We start from the raw sequence: 18,924 nt of genomic DNA, 5'->3' as shown, positions 1-18,924 counted from the left end.
TCAACAAAAGGCATTAGCTGTCCCATCACTCACTCCTCAATGTAAGCTGAATCTCACTTCCTTTTCCAAACAAAATAAATGTAGTTCCTCAGAATGACAGTGTCTCTACTTCATGTTTCTCAGTCAGACCCGAGCCAGACATTTCCTAGACAGCACAAATCTGAATCTGTCATTCCTCAGAGAGCGGCGTTCTTGATTCATCGAGCAGGTCACAGCTGGGGTCAGGGATGAGTTTAGACGGATTAAATCACAACATGGTGGGATGAAAACATGACCATGACAACAACACGGACTGGTCTTTGTAAATCACTAAAATAATAATGACGCACAAACACGACACGCACAATCTGCCAGCTTGCCGCATATTTTAAGATTTAAGGTTTATTTATAGCATCTCACAAAGCGGCATTGCACTGGCTGCGTTTAAAACATGTCATTTAGATTTTTTATTCATATTACGGCTTCATTGGGAAAAGACAGGTAAACAATGATGACTACCCTTCCTTGTTTTTCTGCATCATAACCAAAGCCCCCAGAAGCGGTTTTTGATAAATGAAAGCCCCGAATACACTAATCTCGAGATTAGTTCACGTAAATGCAACCTTTCTTACTTATCTCCGCGGGCTTGAGCACTTTCTTGGCAATGTTCTCCCGAAGCCTGATTTGACCTGTCATAACAACATGTGTGCCACACAAAGCCCAATCATCAATTAGAAGCATGATTATGATAAACCTCGGAAAAGTTAATTTATTCCCTACACGAGGGGAAATCATCCATGCTGGGCCTGACATCACATTCTCTCGTTCTGGCAAGACTTGATAGGCTCTAGGAAAGCCTGCGGCAGTGACTGTGCTTAAATGAGTTGGTTATATCCCCAGTGAGACACGGAATATTCCCAATCAAGTCAACTGTGAAGGAGCAACATTTACAAACCCTCCTGCTACAAAAAAAAGCTATTACAAACAAATTAGCGAGGGTTATGCAATTGTTCTCTTGTGTGCTTGACTGTATGGGAAAAAAGCGTTTTAAAGAAACAGTTCTTGGTTTGCTCTTTTAACTCATTTGTATTTCATGTTACAGGAATAGTGCTCCCAAAAATGAAAATGCTCTCATCGTTTACTCATACTGATTCCATCAAAGATGTACACCTTTCGACAGTTGAACACAATCAAATGATTTTATAATAAAAACGTTTATATTTAATGCTATGGTGATTCAAAATGTCGAAGCTAAAAGCGAGAAGCACATCCAACCAGTGGGTTAAAAAGGAACATGTCTTCTGAAGTAAAATGATGAGTGGGGAAACGTTTAATATGAATTGAGATACACGACCGGAGTAAAAGCAACATTACTCCTCTAAGATCCTGCTATCCGCCTTTGTATTCAGAAGACAAAAACGTATACAAGTTTACAAGTGTGGAAAAACATGATGTTACGTTAATAATTTTTGTGAGCTGTTCCTATAAATATGACACACAAAAGGTGCTGATGTAGCATGTTGCGCTACGTTACAGCGGAACTATAAGGGAAAGTGCAACTTAGCTCATCCAAAGCTGTTTACTCTATTTTCTACATTCCAGGTGTTTTTGGCAGCTTTGGTCTGCAAATTTTGGTCTGCAAAAAGCATAGGCTGCATTTTCTAAGTGCTGAGATGGAACAAAAGTGTGGGAAAACTCCTATCTGTGTTTCATGTCACTCCATGACAAATGAGTGCTTGTCTCAGATCAAAATGTTCCTGGACAGTCTCGAACGCGAAACCATTGAACATCACAACAGCTTTCACATGGTTCTAAATAGGCCGGCATGACTTGGCCTCAAGGAAACAGGCGGCCTACATTTTAAGGTTGGCAGAAGATGCTCTAAAACCCTTTAGCAAGAACATGAAAAATTAGGAGGCCATTAGATCAAAGGTCCACGGTGCAGTGTGCGCAATGAGTGCACTTAGCAGTATTTTAAACGGCAAGCCGTAAGGGCAAATAAACGCGAAAGGAGCACATGGGCAAGTTCTGCGCCACCAGAGACGCCCGGTCCATTTGTCGCTTTGAAAGATTAAAGGAACGGGGCAGATTATGAACGCAATTTGTCAATGTAGTGTGACATTAGCCATCCATTACATTTAGCTCATCTCTTTTCCAAAGGACCACGGAGTGCAGATATTTACAATACATTCCTGTAGCTGTTATGATAAGATGTCAAAGTACCTAATATGTGCTTCTAATGGATAAGAATGCATGCTCTCTCCTCTGCCAGTCATAATTCTCTTAAGAATATTTCCGGAAGCATGGAGCATCTGTCAGTGCCCTATAACCGCTGATTTGTACATTCTCTGTCTGTTCTCCCCTGTGGTTTCTTGAAAAATACACTTCACTTCGAGTTGCTTTGCCATGAGCGCTTGATGGTGATGTTCAGTGACACTTTTATTTTAAGTCCTTTTCACTTTTTAAACATTGTGCTATGCATGGAAGCGGAAGGCATTCCGGTTTGCTTCCTTCTTACAATGCCGTTTGGGAAAATGCTATTAAATAACACTTCTAAATTGTGGCAGTGGCCTGCTGGAGTTTATTCCTAACCAATATGCGAGCAAGCCATTTTAAATGGACTTACGGCTTGATGTATGTTGTAAAGGAGCCACAAAAGATACGAAGAACAACGCGTGAAGCTTTGGAGCGAAGACTATTGAATGACTCTTTCCATAGATCCGAATGAGTTCTGAATCAATATGATGCTGTTTCCTTGCATTCAAAGCTAAAAGATGGTAAGGTGTACCAAAGGCTTAGCTGAATGGGTTATGTCTCTATGGAAACAAAAATGGCTGGTGTTCAATGGGTTTCTGTTTTCGTGTGTGAAGCGTTTTAGTGGTTGTTGTCTTACATGACCGTCGTGGCCAATCTTTTGGAAACTGCAGCTTTCATATATTCGTCTGAAAATACCCCTAGGGGTTTCAAGTGTCATTCAGGATAAACATTTGGATTTAAATAATATATGTCTGTACAGCGTGCATATTAATTTTGTATTTATAAACACATACATGTATATATTTAAGAAAATATACTAAATAATGAAGAATTATATATAGACCATTTAATCATAATTATTATTTTGTAAATTATTATTTTGTTAAATGCTCTTTTTATTACATACTTCTTCATACAAAATGATTTACACTCACAGAGATATTACGTTTTATTCCATAATTCGGGGACAAAGAGGTTTCGGCTAATGCCTTTTTCAGTGTGTTTAGCCATTTGGTTACTGTATCCACATTTAAAATCTTTGGCTGCGTCCGATATCGCCCACTTGCGTACTGTGTAGCAGGCGAAAATGAATATGAGTCATAAATAGTGTGTCCGAAACCTAAGTCGGCAAAAACAGTAGGCGAGATAAACCCGGATGGTCTACTGCTTCTGCGGAGATTCGTGAGTGTGGATCGGAACGGACACTTATCTATCCCATGATGTCTCACGGAGCTGAGCAACGGTCAAATTTAAAAAGTAAATCAAATAAATAAAGCGGAAATCTTTAAGTCAGACGTCCGTTTTAAATGTAAATGCCAATAAGTGCCAATGAGTGAATTTCTCGTAACTAAATTATGTTTTTATCAACGCTCATACGTAGGTTGTTGTTAATACGTCATAGGTCAAAGAGCATACGGGTTACATGGACATAAAACATGGCGGACGCAGTTTGTCCGAAATGTATTCATACCACTCCCACTCATACTATATAGAACGTACTGTTTTAAAGTCCGATAGGTAGGTACTTATTCAAATTCAGTACGTACTGTCACAGTATGCGATTTCTGACCCAGCAATTGAGTCAACATCATCTTAATTATCTACACAGTGTATCCCAATTAAATATTCAATTATTACATGCACCAATCCTCAACATATCCCACTTTTTAACTTAAAAACATAGTACATACATAAATATTTAAGTTCACATCTCCAATCACCTCAATCGCCCACCGCACATCACCAATGCACATCCCCAATGCTGTATCTACGCCAACCTCCAACCATTTTATCAAATAAACAATTTGTTGAATGGGTCCTGTAGTGTTGTCACTAAACCGTGTGGTTGAGCTTGGTAGAGCAGTATAAATAAAAAATATTGGCGGGACAAGTTTAGCCAAGTAACGGTTCTTTGTTTCTTTTGCTTGTTATCAGAAATAATCTACAGGCACTCTATTGTTTGTAAATGTATTGATGTTACGTGCAGCCCATGATCGGACGCATAGTCAGTAATGTTTGTTTACTTTGTCACTTCTAAACTGTCTATAATTTAAATTATTGGTAAATATAAATATGTCTGTCCCTGCATCTGTGTATTTATAGCCCTTGTGTTCAGTTGTCTATCGTCAATCGTTGTTTAATGTTATGCCTGGAGTGTCCCTTGTTATCCTGGATGTTTCTGTTTGCCTTTTGTGTTTCCTTGTGTGTTTTTGGATCTATCTGTGGATGTTAAGTTACTCTGTGGACTTTATTAAATAGATTTACTGCACTTGGATCCGCTTCTTGTTCTCCTGTCTGTAGTGGTGGCGAGATGAAGCCTCATGATGCTTTTTAGCCAAGTGGTTCACAAAAGGGTTCATTTCTCAAGGCTTAATTTGCTCACAATACCATCTGGTGGCCAAAGACTTTAAAACAGGCAGAAACATTACAGATATTACACATATTACTGATATACCGTATTTTGCACCAGTTAAGGCTTAGAAATAACGGTGAAGAAATTTTTTATTTCCACATCTATTTATATGAATATAATGTGTATTGGCTTTGTGGTATTAATGTTTTAACATAATGGGGCTATCAAATGTGTCTAAATCAATTATTTGGTCATAATAGGCAGAAGGGGCGATATTATTATTTTAAAACTGGAAAGTGTCTGGTTCTAACTTGGCGGAGGGCAGTGGATGTGCTTGTAAGGTAAATTGTCCATGAGAAAGGGCATTCAGTAGGCAAAAATAATTGAATAATGGATACAGATCAACATCCTGGATCAAGGTACCGTTTGTACCGGTTATTATGGCAAAACCTATCTGCACACATTAAGTTTAGCCAGTCAAAACAGCACACTTGTCTCAGTCACAATACGACTGCCTTTAGCTATAGTGGCTCACCGGAAGTCTTAACACAAACAGCTCAAAGATGGCGGCGCCCACATTTACGCCAAAAATAAGGTGGATAGCTGTTCAGCTAATGCCACGCTCAAAACCCATCCCATTCTCCAACTCCTCCTCATTCGACTGAATCTACCAGGTACCTTTTATTTTATGAATAATGTACCTTTTAGTATATACAATTTACATATCACTATCGTGTAAAGCATGTTTATCTCGGTTATAAAAATGATTCTGTTCAAATAACTGTTCTGGATCCACAGGTGGGGGATATTATTATTGATGCACTCCTACTCTATTTATGCAAGGCTGCATAGACAGGTGGAGAATTTGCCCAGAACAGGTTCATTCCACCAACTTTAAATATTGCTATCATGGTTTAAATGGATAAAACGATACTAAACTGGTTCTAATAGAACACTGTTGCAGCAGCTAATATTGCCATAGAATAACTAGCCCATTTGGTTGATCCTGCTTCCTCCCAAGTGTTTTTTCTCCACGTAGATACACCAGTGGAGATTTGGTTCCTTACCACTTTATCCTAAAGACTCTATTTCAATTTTGACTTGTCCTGTCTGTGTTCTACAGTGTGTTTTCTGTAAATCAGCTTTATAACAATGTGAATTGTAAATTATGAAAAGGGGAAAACATAAGCATGTGTCTCACAAAACATCAGCATTAAATGATTGGAAGCAAACTATGTGTGCATCATAAACATACATTGCAATAAAAATCTCTCTTTGTGTCATTCCTGTAGCAGCAGAATATAGTTGTCTCTTGAATGTTGAATGTGTTGCTTCTGGAGGCAGCCCTTCCAAAATATGACCCGTTATCTGTTTGTATCAGCTGCATATTACAAACTTACGTTTTTCAAGATAAGCGCCCACTAGCTGTCTAGCTGCCATGAAATGACGTAAGTACGTATGTACGTAAAACGCTTGATCTTTTATATGTAATGTTTGAACTTTATACATAGTCTCTAACCCTGTTTTTTACACAATATCAATTTGTGTTTTTCCAGAAATTAAACCTTAATTTACCCAATTCACAATTAATGAGATTAAAGGGTAAAATATTTCTTTAATACCACAATTGCCTATTTTGTGATTGTACGGTAAAGACACAGCGCCCACCAGCCCATACTTGTATCCGTCCCTGACCTCTTCCTCTGTCATAATCATTAAGCAGCAAAAGATTTGTGTGTCCCGCCTACAGTAGGTTACCTTTATAAATCAGTTAAGGGGATCGCCTCAAAACAAGCGCCCATTTGCTAATGTCACAGCCCAGGTGTATTTCTTTTCAGGACGGTGAGCCGTGCCAAACCTATCAGCAAATAGATGCAAAGGGGTTGCTAGATGTATTCCTGTAAATATTTCACAGGGCTCCCAGGGTTTGGAGACTGAGGCTCAGCACCTGTAATGGTATGCCGTGGCGGGAGACCGCTGGCAGAAGTGGAGCAGAATAATGGAAACAGATTGGGAACCCGGATCAATTCCCAGTTGGCTTCCCATCAGCTGTGGCAATTATTCATGTCACTGACAAAAAATAACAACGAGTTAAAAATAAAGTCACGGCGGGGTGCGGAGGATCACCTTAATTACAAACAACATGCCTCCCGCCTAAAACACACCGAACAGGGAGATACCGACCTTTACCGAAAGAGGCCCAGTGAGTGTGTCCGCTAGTCTCCGGAAATCCCCCGTGGGTGCTTGTGGTGGGCCGTTAGTTGTCAGGGGTTACAGGGTTAATGAGGAGGGTGCTTCAGATTATAGACCCACTCTGTATTTAGTTCTACTCGATTCGCTTGTTTGAGGTGATAACCTCTTGAGTTAAGTACATCCTTGGAGTGTTATCCTTGAACAGCCAGAAGCATATTTTTATCACAAATCTAAAAATAAGTGCATTAAACAAGTTAAGCCTCTCAGTAATTATATTCCTTTGGTAGTGAAATGGAAAAAGGTTTTCTGTGGTTGTTTCCCAAAGGAAAATCTTAATGCTAAAATGTTGTTATCAAATAATTTGGATTTAATACCTCTGAAATGTCAAATTCCGAGTAAAAAACTTAAACAACTGAGATTGTTGACAGGACTATGAAACTATAAGATGTGAATAAAGATTATAAAGCTCAGATCCTCGGTCTTTGATAAGACATGTTTGAGTTTGCATTATATCTGACTTTTGATCGTAAACTTTGGTATTTGGCATATCTAAAAACACCAGCAGAGAAGAAGACACTTGAGATTACTGGTGGTACGTGCCAGGAAACATTTCTTACTCGCTGTTGATTTGATCTCACTGCTTTCTAGGAAAAACTGAAATATTAAAGAGACCTTGTTCAGGATTCATCCCTGGGAAATAAAATATGTAATTTTGGCTTAAGCAGAACATCTAAAACCTCTCCAGAATAAAACACCTAGTTTTCTAAATAAATCTATAATACATTTCTGGACTCAAAGAAAAATCCTATTAAAACTATTATTCGTATGAAATCATAAGTTGTGAATCATACAAAAACGTTCGATTTCTAGGAAAAGCGATACTGAAGCTATCATAACGGCACTGGCGCGAAAGCAAATCAAAGTAAAATGTTTGAATGAGATCGTACACATTTATACAGAATTAGCCACATCGTAAAAAAGTAACATTTTGCCAGGAGAGAATGAAGCCCAAGAAATGCAAGTGATGTCTTGAGATCCCATTTGCTGTACAATTGCTTAAATATCCGGTTGTTTTTCAACAAATCCAATCATTTTTTTAACAATGTTGACTGATCAGTGAGTGGCACATTTTCTGTACTCTTTTGCTGACATTTTTGGGTGTTTATTATTGCCGTTAAAACAATAAGCCATAATGTATCGCCATTGTATGAAATTTAACAAACTGATGTTTGTTCATTTTTTCATTTCGTCGTTTGCCCTTTGAATTAAAGCCAGCTTTGGCCTTTAAAGGCATGTTGGAAATGTATAAAGAAAGAGATCTATTTCAGAAGATTAAAAACTCCTCGCCTCCTGTCACTGATCATGAGATCAGGAATTAATCATAGCATGAGTCTGATTTTCTTCTTATCTAACCAAAACACAAAAATATGTTCTTGTCTCATGACATAATATGATGCTTATGTATCGCTCCATGATTTGTGTCCTTAATCCACGCCAGGAAAAGCATTCTCACAAAGACAGTGCGTCTTTACGTTATTAATCATAAGCCCTCTGAAATAAACTAGCAGTGTATGACCTTGATGATACGTTCAATGATGTGAGCATACAGTCTGCAAAAAAATTGACTTGAAAATCAAACTGCTTGTATAAAGCTGCACGTTTCACAGTATTTTAATTATTAGTCATTTAAAATCTTTTGTATTTTAAAGTGGTAATAAACCCTGAGTGAGTACTCATGAAAACAGGTCAAGAATATGTCAGGGTCATATTTTACAAGACCAAAAGAGAAGAAATGACTTGATTCTGTCTATTTAGAAGCCACATTTCACTTTTAATTCTTAAAAAACTCCGTTGTTGGTTAAACTGTACATGCATGATGTTTGACCGTTTTTGTTGAGCTTTCTACTTACTTTTGATAAACAATCAAATAAATGCTGTAAAAGTATATTGTGTCATAAACGCTTACTATGCAAAGTACTATTATAAAACAATTAGCACAATCGCTATCTAAAATCGTTGGAGAATTTAGCACAACTTTGCTGGGCATGTCAATTGAATCTGAATTTCATGTCACGTACGATTGTTTCTACGTACGACTTCTATGCTTATTAAAAGAAAATGACACAAAATTGCAAATGACCAAAAAACAACGATGGTCCATGCACTTAGGAGAGAGAGGCAGGTGAAGCTCTCTGGTTTGAATCATCATTTATCCGTGCATTGTATTAAATTGCTGTCTGATGTGAGAACAGCAGTTTTTTACAAATACAGTCTGTTCTATTAATTATTGGACAATTGGTCATTGTCATTATCTTGGGAAAAAAACACATGAAGAATAGCAATAACAAATAATGAAAAAGCTAAACAGCCCTCGCTTGTGCAGGACTGACCCGCGCGTCACACTGTGGTCACCCCAATTTAACCTCGCGGCCTTTGATTATCTTCAACACCGGGAGATGTGACAAGAAATCTGTGACAGACACACAGGCTACATCATCAAAGATGAGACACTATATCTTTTTTGGATGGGTGTCAAAGGTGCTCAGTGTTGATCCTGTCTCCTGGAGGACATGAACTTCACGGTTTTCTAAATCCATCTGTAAACGCACTACTGCACAAAACACAAAAGTCCCTAACTCCTTTCCACCCACACGATATAATGATTCTGACCAAATGTTGTCTATAAAAAGCCTTGCTTGTTTGTTTGTGTCTATGAAATGTGTGTTCAAGTAGTCAAAGAACTATTATGTAATAACAGTCTATACCAGCTTGTCTGAAACCAGACTGAGAGAGTCATATTGCGGTGTTGCTTAATTGAATCCACTTTTTGTGTCCTCGAAAACGAAAATTATGTCATCATTTTTTCACCCTCATTTCATTCAAAACCTGAATATGACTCTTTCTTTTCTCCTTAAAATGGAAAGTCAATGGGGGCCGGTGTTGTTTAGTTACCAACATTCTTCAAAACATCTTCTTTTGGTGCAGATAAAAAAGTCATAGAGGGTGGGAATGACATGAGGAAATAAAGTAAAGTTCATCACTTGCTATTTTACCTTTTGGCTTCGCTCTCAAACTACCTCTTTTTTATTTGACCTCCATTGGTGCTTACATATTTTCCATGGCAACAAATCTTAATTAATGGGAATTAACACAATTATCTCAGTAAAATATTTTCAGTAGCCATAGTAACCCCTACGATGTATCCATCGTATTGTCTTTTCTAAATTCATATCTCACATGTAGTAGTGTTAAGTAACTTATTACAAATACTTAAATTACTGTAATTGAGTAGTTTTTTCAGGAAATTTACTTTTAAAGTAGTTAATGTACTTTTACCTTTACCTGAGTACATTTTTAGTTCTGTATCGGTACTTTTATTGCGCTATTTTTCCTCACATTGTCGTCGCTACTTTATGTTTAATTGTCATGTGATTGGCTAAGAAGAATAATCAGTCCCGTCACGTGACCCCGTCCACTCAAATCGCGCATATAAAACTTGCGTCACACAGATTTCAAGACTGCCGCCAATTTAGTTCAATCATGGAGGAGCACGAAAGCGTACAGCAGGCAGGGCGCGTGTCAAATGGCGGTTTTGCGCCCTTGAAAGTTACTAAGGGACACAATACGCCGGCTTGTCCGAGATATGCAGAAATATTGAGTTCCTGTATCACTCCGTTCGTCAGGTTTCATCCAAACGGCTGTATCGTGAGATCAAATCTTCCATCTCTCCAAAGTCTCTACATCAAGTGCATTTGCATTACCAGTTATGATGTTATAAATATCGCTCAGTTTCTTGCACACTGTATAGATTCGCTTAAATAAGACGTCATTAATACATCCAAAGAAGCCGCAGGGATGACTTTTATGTTTCCTCTATCTGTATTTTGAACTTTTAAAGACATGAACCTGTGGATGAAAAACCATGGACCACAACTCCAAGGAAAAATCTTTATCGTTCTACCTAAGAAGTAATGTCACTTATATCTTTGATGGCTTAAGGTTGAGTAATTGATCAGACAGCTCCTCTACAGATATGACGGTTAATGCTAATCCAATGACTTCTAAGGCTGAAATATACTGCAAGACTTTTGCTCAGAGTTTACCCAGATTTTCAGTCTGGGCTTGTTGCAGAAAGTCTGTGCCAGTGTGCAGATTTGAGTGTGTTTCTATGAGTCTGCAAGTGTATGATGTCTAGTTATAGTGTAGTGTATTTCACCCATCAGGTTTAAAATGTTTAGCATTTTTGCATGCAGTATTTTGGGCTCTTATTGATTAATTTCTGCATTGTGGGGCCTAGTACACAAGATTGAACAGTGTTGGATTGGATTGGATTCAATTTATTGTCATTACACACATACAAGTACAGTGCAACGAAATGTATAACATAAAATGGAATAACATAAATGGTTTAAACTGGAAAACTGAGCTCATGATCGACCGACCGACCGACCTACAGACAGACAGACAGACCTACAGACAGAACGAACGAACGATCAAACTTACGGTTATTTTGTCTAAGTTTGTCTAAGGTAAAGATGTGTTTTGTTAAAAGTAGCTATGTTTTCTAAATAAATCTCCAAATTTGATTATTAATATTTATTCTTAATTCATTTAATAACACTGCCTAAAAAGTAACGAGTAACTAGTACTCCAAGTACTTTTTGAGAAGAGTAATTGTTACTTTTACTCAATTACTTTTTTTAACACCAGTACTTTTACTTGCAATTGATTCCAATTTCAGCAGTGCTGGGCTAACAATACTTGTACTTATGTAGAAATTCCCAGCACTCTTTCCACCGCTGCTCACATGGACACATGAAATGAACACAAATCAGTTGTGAATTGGTGAGTTTATAGGAGAGGATTTCCAGGTTGATGTGATTGATGTTGTGTTTCGAGAGATGCTGCTCTCTGCCTGCTTTAGTGCAGTACTGCACCTCCTCTGACCTTGTGCAGTAAAGTTACTCTGCATCAGAATGGCATCAATTTGGCAGCAGTCTGCGCGCAGGTCTGAATGGCACATATGGCAGATTGATCCGGTTGAGCTGTGAGCTATTTTGAGGGTTCAGTTGTTCTGGCTACAAAAGGAAAAGAGTGTTCCACGTGAGCACCACGAGGGGATGTGCATGTGTCCATAAGGTTAATGGATTTTCTTTTAACATAGTATTGGTCACGCAGTTTGTACTTTGCACATTGCATCATAGCTGTGCATCAGCATTCAATTCAAAGAGATACCTTAAAAATGTGTCATCATTTACTCATCCTCCTGTCATTTCAAACCTGTATGGCTTTCTTTCAAAGAACACAGAAGTAGATTAAAGAATAGAAGTAGAACTGTTCTGGGCCACCTGGGCCCCTGGAAGTCGTAATCGCCTTCTGGCCGGGGAGGTGCATAGGTTGGATGTGGCTTTGGTTCCATTGGGCCATTAGCGGTGGGACCCCAAAAGTTGCACTGTTGTTCGGTTACCAATAATCTTTGAAATGCAAATTGTATCTTAAAAGTAAAATTACATTTCCATTTATTAGTTAAGTTTGATTTATTTGTCTTTTTTGTGTAAAAACGTCTAGAAATTTGGTGATCCAAAAAAGATTTAATGACAAAATCATGACGGTACCTATTGTTTGGAAATGGAAGTCGGCCACACTGCATTGTGGGCAAATACTGTTGTATACTACAGGTTGTCAGAACCCCCAAAATCAGCTCAAAGCACATAATAAACATGCTGTATATTTAGCAAAAAAAAACACTATGGGTAGTCTGCTATTTCCATCATATGCTATATTCCCTACAACGGTTTGTTTACTTCATTCGTTTCTGAAACCTGCATATCTGCTCAATTTTGCTGGTATACTGCCATCTGTTGGCCAACTCATTACTAAACAGCATCACGTATACACAGGCCCACTGCCCTGAAGCTCATTTTCCCCCAGATGACTCACACAGACAAGAAAAGTGAAATAAATCTGATTAAGTCATCTCTCAGGGACTTATTGCACGACAGCCAGTGGTGTTTATAGCAGTTAAATTTGCCTTTACGACAACACCGAGTCATGCCGCCTAATTTCCCTGATGATTGTATAATTCCTCATGAACACCCGGAATAGCCTCACGCCGGAATATCTAGTGTAGCTTAACTTCAAAGCCAAGCAGTGCAACAGGAATTTCCTCCAGCTATGAGTCGTAATGCAAATCCATTTCTATTACAGTTAGTGGAGGCTACAACATCTGTACGATATATAAAACATGTTGTGTGTCATTACACATCCGGTGCACGATGAAGATATCTTCCCTTCACTAAGCTGGTATGTGCATCTATGTTATGTAAGCTGACTGAATAGATGTCTGCTTCTATCTCTCCCAATGCCCTTCCCGCGAGAGGCGGACACATCGGGTGCCAGCTGCATTGATTTAAACCGCTGCCGGCTGCTGGGGGATCAACGCGAGTTCAGACGCTGTTTGGGGACGGAAGACGTCTTATACGAAGTTTGGGCTAGCGTACTTCGCTTCCTTACAACAACTTGGGCTCTAGGCCCAAACATCTTGTTGATGCTGATTTGAGTTGTCGTAGAAATGATTATTTTCATAGATGGGAGAGTTATGAAAATCTATTCTTGTATAGATTAATAACTACATTTATAAGTAATCTATTTATCCCAATATGACAGTATTGTAATCTGAAGTACTGTAATGGAATACTCTTACTTTTTTACACTTGTACAGTGTAAAACCAACAGCAATGTGTCAATGTTTAGAGGACCGCTTTTCCAATGCACTTGTTCTTTCAGGGAGCTGTGTGGATAGTGAAGTCCGCCAACAGAAATAGACATTCAATGGATAACTCTTTGAAGAGTCCCAGATGTCATTTTAAGAAGGGGAATTTAAAATACATCGGAGAAGCTTTTCCGTTTTAGACCGGTGGCTTCGAGACACATTACAGAATGTTAATGAATAAAGAGGTGAAGCACTCTGTGTCTCCTCCAGCAGAATACATAACACGATGCTCTGTTACCACCTGTCCACCTGCAGCGCCGGTGCCATTCTTGGCTGGATATCAATGAAATGAATATCAGGAGAACCGGCTTCATTTATTTCAATTTTCATAGCTTTAGATGCATTAGTTGGTATAATAAAATCCTGCAGACACAATGGTAATTTATAAACAGCAAAAATGTAAAGTATGAGTCCTATACGAAAGAGAAGATTGAATACACCAGGCAAAGCTCTTTCTTAACACTGTGACTGGCATGCCTATTGTAAACAAAACTACAAAGCATCAGTAAAACATCAGGAAGTACATGCTTATTATTTTGATGTCCATCTAGTGTTGTTCTGCCTGTAACCAGCAGAGGAGGTCTTAATCACAGAGAAAGTCTCAAATGACTGTGGTTGGCTTTATGTAAATCACCAAATATAACCATTAAGGTGGTTAAAGAATACTACGAATCACATATGAGGTTAATCTGGGACATTTGCTGCCCCATGCATAACCCACATTTTACTGTACAACGTTACTGTTTGTATTTTTGGTATAATGTAAAAAACTGTTCTTTTAATCTTTTTACTGTAGTACCGTGTGTTTATTTTTACCCTATATTTAATCCCGGAATTTTTATTGTCTATGTGTCTGTTTTAGCGTACGGACACAAGTAGAAACATGCTTTTCAGAAATGTGAGAGTTATCTAGGTTAATGTTGTTTCTGTTCAGGTTGACCCCAGGAAAGAAAAATGTTTAAATGAATTATGAAATTTAATCTAAATATAGACTTGGTATAGTGTGGCTCCTTTTTATTGCATTTATGATCACGGATCGACCAGATTTTTTTTATGTTACATTAAGTTTAAGTGAGCGTTTAAATGTGTTTTCAAGTATTTACAAGGTTACATTTTGTCAGATCAAAAAAAGGAATCACAGTAAAAATTGTTGATTCAACTTGAAAAAATAAGTTGCTTGGTAGCCTTATCATTACAAGTTAAATCTACTATTATTAATATTAATCAACTCAATGAAACTCGATACAACTTTTGATTTGAAGTTGAACCAACAAAAAGCTAAAAGAAATTATTTAACTTCAATGTTAAGTATATTGAGGAATTAATCTGAAATATGTGGAGGTTACATTTAGAAAAAACACTTTCGAGTGAAGGACAAGACTATTCAGTTAATGACAAGGAAAAAAATCTAAAATATAGACATAAATAAAGCAACATAACTGCCAAGTACATTTTTTTTTTGCTCGAAGTACCTAAACAAGTACTGAGAAACTTGAGTTTTGTGGGACTTCAACTTCAAAGTACTCCCAGCTCTTCTTCTGACTTTACACAAGTTTAGGCAAATTGCTCACATGCACTGCGTTCTCGTAAGTGGCACACAGTCGACATTATAAAACACATCCGTGAACACTTTAGCCCTTCTGTGTTCGATTAGCACTGCTGGTGTCGTGTTTTGATTAAAGGAAGCTTGTGAGTAAAGTGCCGACCATAAACTCTTTCCTCTTTGTATCAAAGTCACACGGAAGCATTAAAACGTGCCCTTTAACTCCCCATTGTTAAAGACACAACTTAATGAACAAGCCACAACAACGAAGTGAAAAGTGAAAACAAATTAATCTGTAAAAAGGAATAATATTGCATAAATGTTATTGCATCATGAAGCTGAATTTACATTTTCAAAAAATCAATAATACTACATCTCTGTAAAGCATCTCAAAGTCGTGTGTTTATAAAGTTAATATACTGTAACGTGTTCCCGTATTTGCAAAGGTGCGGGGACATTTTTATAATACAGGGGAAATAATATGCCGTTTTTGATTTTGCACTAAATGAATCATTAATATTCTCAAACTTCTCAAAACGAACATATAAATATAGCAAACAAAGTGATCAAGCATTATTTATTCTCCATCCAGATGTCTTTAAAAACTATCAACTGTACACAACAGCACCTTTCAAAGGGATTTCAGCGAAGAATAATTACAGTATAAATATATAAACATGTAGCTAAATATATAAAAAAGATATAATTGCATATAACTGTCCAGCTTGCTTCTATGTTGGATGAAAACAATGAATAGAGAAAAGTCTTTTATTTACTACCAAAAATACAAATCTTATTTTAAACCTTTCAATGTAAAAATATAAATGTATTTATTGTATATATATATATATATGTGTGTGTGTGTGTGTGTGTGTGTAAATCATTCGCTTATAATTTGGTTATTTCCTTTAAGTGCTGTATTCTTAAAAAACGCCATCTATCAATTATAGCAAAGCAACAGGTAAGACAGCCGTCTCTAGAGAAGTAAAATCAATGTATGAGCCTGTATCAGTGTATGAGCCTGTCAGGATTCAATTCAACAGGATGAAAATCCATCCAACATTATTACAGTGGACTTTATGGTACACAAAATAATTAATTTTACAGTATATTACATGAAGTATGACACATATATACAAATAAGGTTTGGCAATATAGTTATCCATCCACAAGGTAATATTGGATCTCTCTGTCAGTGGAAAGTGAGGTAAAAAGTTTTGATTTTCATATCAGGTCTTTCAGGATGTGTTAAGGCACGCAATGAAAAGAAATCAAGGGTTTTAGATGTTTTGGTTGCTGTTTCTTTTTTTGGACTTGGATACCCAAAGATTGTAAACATTGTCCTTCTATACATCCACAGAGCGGTAGTTGTTCATAGCACCTCCAATCAAGCAAGGTGATACATGCTGTACCCCAAAGGTGCTCCATACAGCCCAACTGGAGCAATGGGCAAAAAAGGCCTTTGGAAAGGATAAGACTGTCCATATAGCGAGACCGTGGAATGGAGCTGCGTCCCAAGTGGAAGAGGCAGACTGAAATTTGGATGCAGGGTTGGTTTAGCAGTCAGCTTGAGCTTTTCCAGCTCGGCCTCCTGTAGACGCTTGGCCTTGGCCCGTCGGTTCTGGAACCAGATCTTCACCTGGGTTTCTGTAAGAGTGAGGGAGCTGGAGAATTCTGCCCGCTCCGCAATGGACAGGTACTGCTTCTGCCGAAACTTTCGTTCCAGGGCCAGGAGCTGCGAGGTGGTGAACGGCGTACGGGGTTTGCGGTTGGTTTTGTGCTTGCGGAGAGGACAGGGATTTACCTGGCCTGTAGCATAGAGAAGAAAAAGCTTAAAAACGAAATATTGCAAATATTATTACATTTCGTATACATTTTAATGCTGGAATTTCTCCGTCAAAATAAATTCAGGAAACTGCATTCTAAAGATGTTATATTATTAAGATAATCATTTCACACTTCGAAATAAAAATATGGCGATAATGTGTATTACTCCCTGTATTTTAATAAAAACTTATTTTGAAAAAGGAAAAATATAAAGAAATAGAATGTAATATTCATATAAAGGTATAGCCCTTTATTTAAATCATCATTTTGATGATTTTTAGATTTGTAATACATGCTTACATACATGCAAAGTATATTGCCGAGGTTTCGTGCGGCTCAGTGGTTAGAGCATGCAAAGCCAAGGTCATGGGTTCGATCCCATGGATTGCACTTACTTAGAAACAAACGTATGGTATAATGTAATGCCAAATGCATAGATTTAAATGTAAAATGTAATGCAAGAAACTAAAACTTCGTGTTTACTTTATCAACACAATTACAAAAACACAAGAAATCAAATATTAAATGAATACTACATATAATATTAACTCAACTTGAACAATAGAATGCAAAAGCAAATAAATTGAGCGATTTTCTTGCTGAGAAGATACATGTTGATTAAATCTCTTTCCTCTTAATAAAATTAAGTTGCGAGGCAAGCGTTAGGAAAATATACCACGGTTACAGTAAAAACGTAGTAGGCTAACTTTGTTTATGGCGAAGGGGACATAGCAGTAGCATAATAATTGTAGGAGCTTTAAAATATAAGATCGAGCAATACAGCGTGTCACTTATAATATAAATATAAACATTGCTTACGCGATTGCGAGTATGTCGAGTTCATGACCCATGATGTGCAGTCGTCCGGCTCCGGTGATTCGGATTTGACGGGTGATGTCTGCAAAAAGTGCTTTGATATTCCAGCCGACCCACAATCCCTTATCTCAGTTTTAGCCAACTGACTTCTTTCAAAGTCCTTACTGGGTCTGTGGCTTGATATGAGAGACTCCACGCTAAATGGATGACTCGTCACTCGAGGCTTGCGCTCCTCCATCGTCCGATCTCCGTCTGATACCCTCAAGCTCGCGGACATCCTCCTCGCGACTCTCCTCTGGACGGCCGAACTTCAAAGTCACTCTGACGTCTCACGCGAAAACAGTCAAGCCTCCGATGCCCTGAAGCACGCGGCGGAACTTTTGACCAATCGGAGCGTCGCGGAATCGACGCGCGCGCTCCGTTGCTACGGCGGCACTCCGCGGCGGCCAATCGGAGCCCTGCCGAAGGAGCGCAGCTAGCGATTGGTTAAGAGAAGTTTGGGAACGCTTGTCGATCATTTTGACTGACGGAAGCGACAGCGACGGGGAGAAGCGCGCTCGTGAGATGTGGTGAGCGCTGTGTGTTTGCTTAGACAACACAATGTACAATAATAATTGACGCATTTACACGTGAAAATTGAGAAAAAAAACGTGCTTTTGATCAGTAACTGCAGTTTAACTGTGCAACTATGATAATGCGAATGATTATCAGTCCGTCAAAAAGCCATGGCCACACTTTCAATGATAAAATGGTTCATTTTCGTAAGGGCTTTTGTTATTATGTTTTACCCATTTTACGCGTTGTAATAATGTAGCCTACTTATTGTAGTGGGTTTCTTCAAGTAGCCTATTTCAGAAGGCTCAAGAATCTCACAGGATAATTTAAAACGATCCATGTTTTATTTTGGTAAAATACCACGTTTTTTATAGATGTATTGCAATTTGTATTTCCATAATTGTACTACAAATATCATGGTTAAACTATTTCATGTGGTTGGGGCATGGTAGACTTGAGGTTACTGTAGTTGTACTTAAACCACAGTTACAGTAAACTATGGATACGGTAGTAAAACCATGTGTTTTCGAAAGAGCAATCAAATTCTTCAGTATAGACAAAAGTGTAGGCCTACATGCACTGTAATGTGTGAGGCATTGTGATTCAACGCAGAACTGCAGTGCAGAACTA

The 18,924-nt window shown here is 38.0% G+C and overlaps 1 protein-coding gene across 1 annotated transcript; it reads right to left on the bottom strand.

The window, feature by feature from the left end:
• Positions 1–15,660: 15,660 nt before the first annotated feature.
• Positions 15,661–18,070, bottom strand: msx2b (muscle segment homeobox 2b). Its single transcript, XM_079487511.1, has 2 exons — positions 17,743–18,070; positions 15,661–16,905 (listed from the first exon to the last, which is right to left on the bottom strand). The coding sequence occupies exons 1-2, from the start codon at positions 18,014–18,016 to the stop codon at positions 16,484–16,486; spliced, it is 696 nt and encodes a 231-aa protein (XP_079343637.1). The 5' UTR covers positions 18,017–18,070; the 3' UTR covers positions 15,661–16,483.
• Between the last annotated feature and the right edge of the window lie 854 nt (positions 18,071–18,924).

Source organism: Barbatula barbatula (assembly GCF_947034865.1).
Source record: "Barbatula barbatula genome assembly, chromosome: 22".
Lineage (NCBI taxonomy): Eukaryota > Metazoa > Chordata > Actinopteri > Cypriniformes > Nemacheilidae > Barbatula > Barbatula barbatula.
This window is presented reverse-complemented; position numbering and strand designations above follow the sequence as displayed.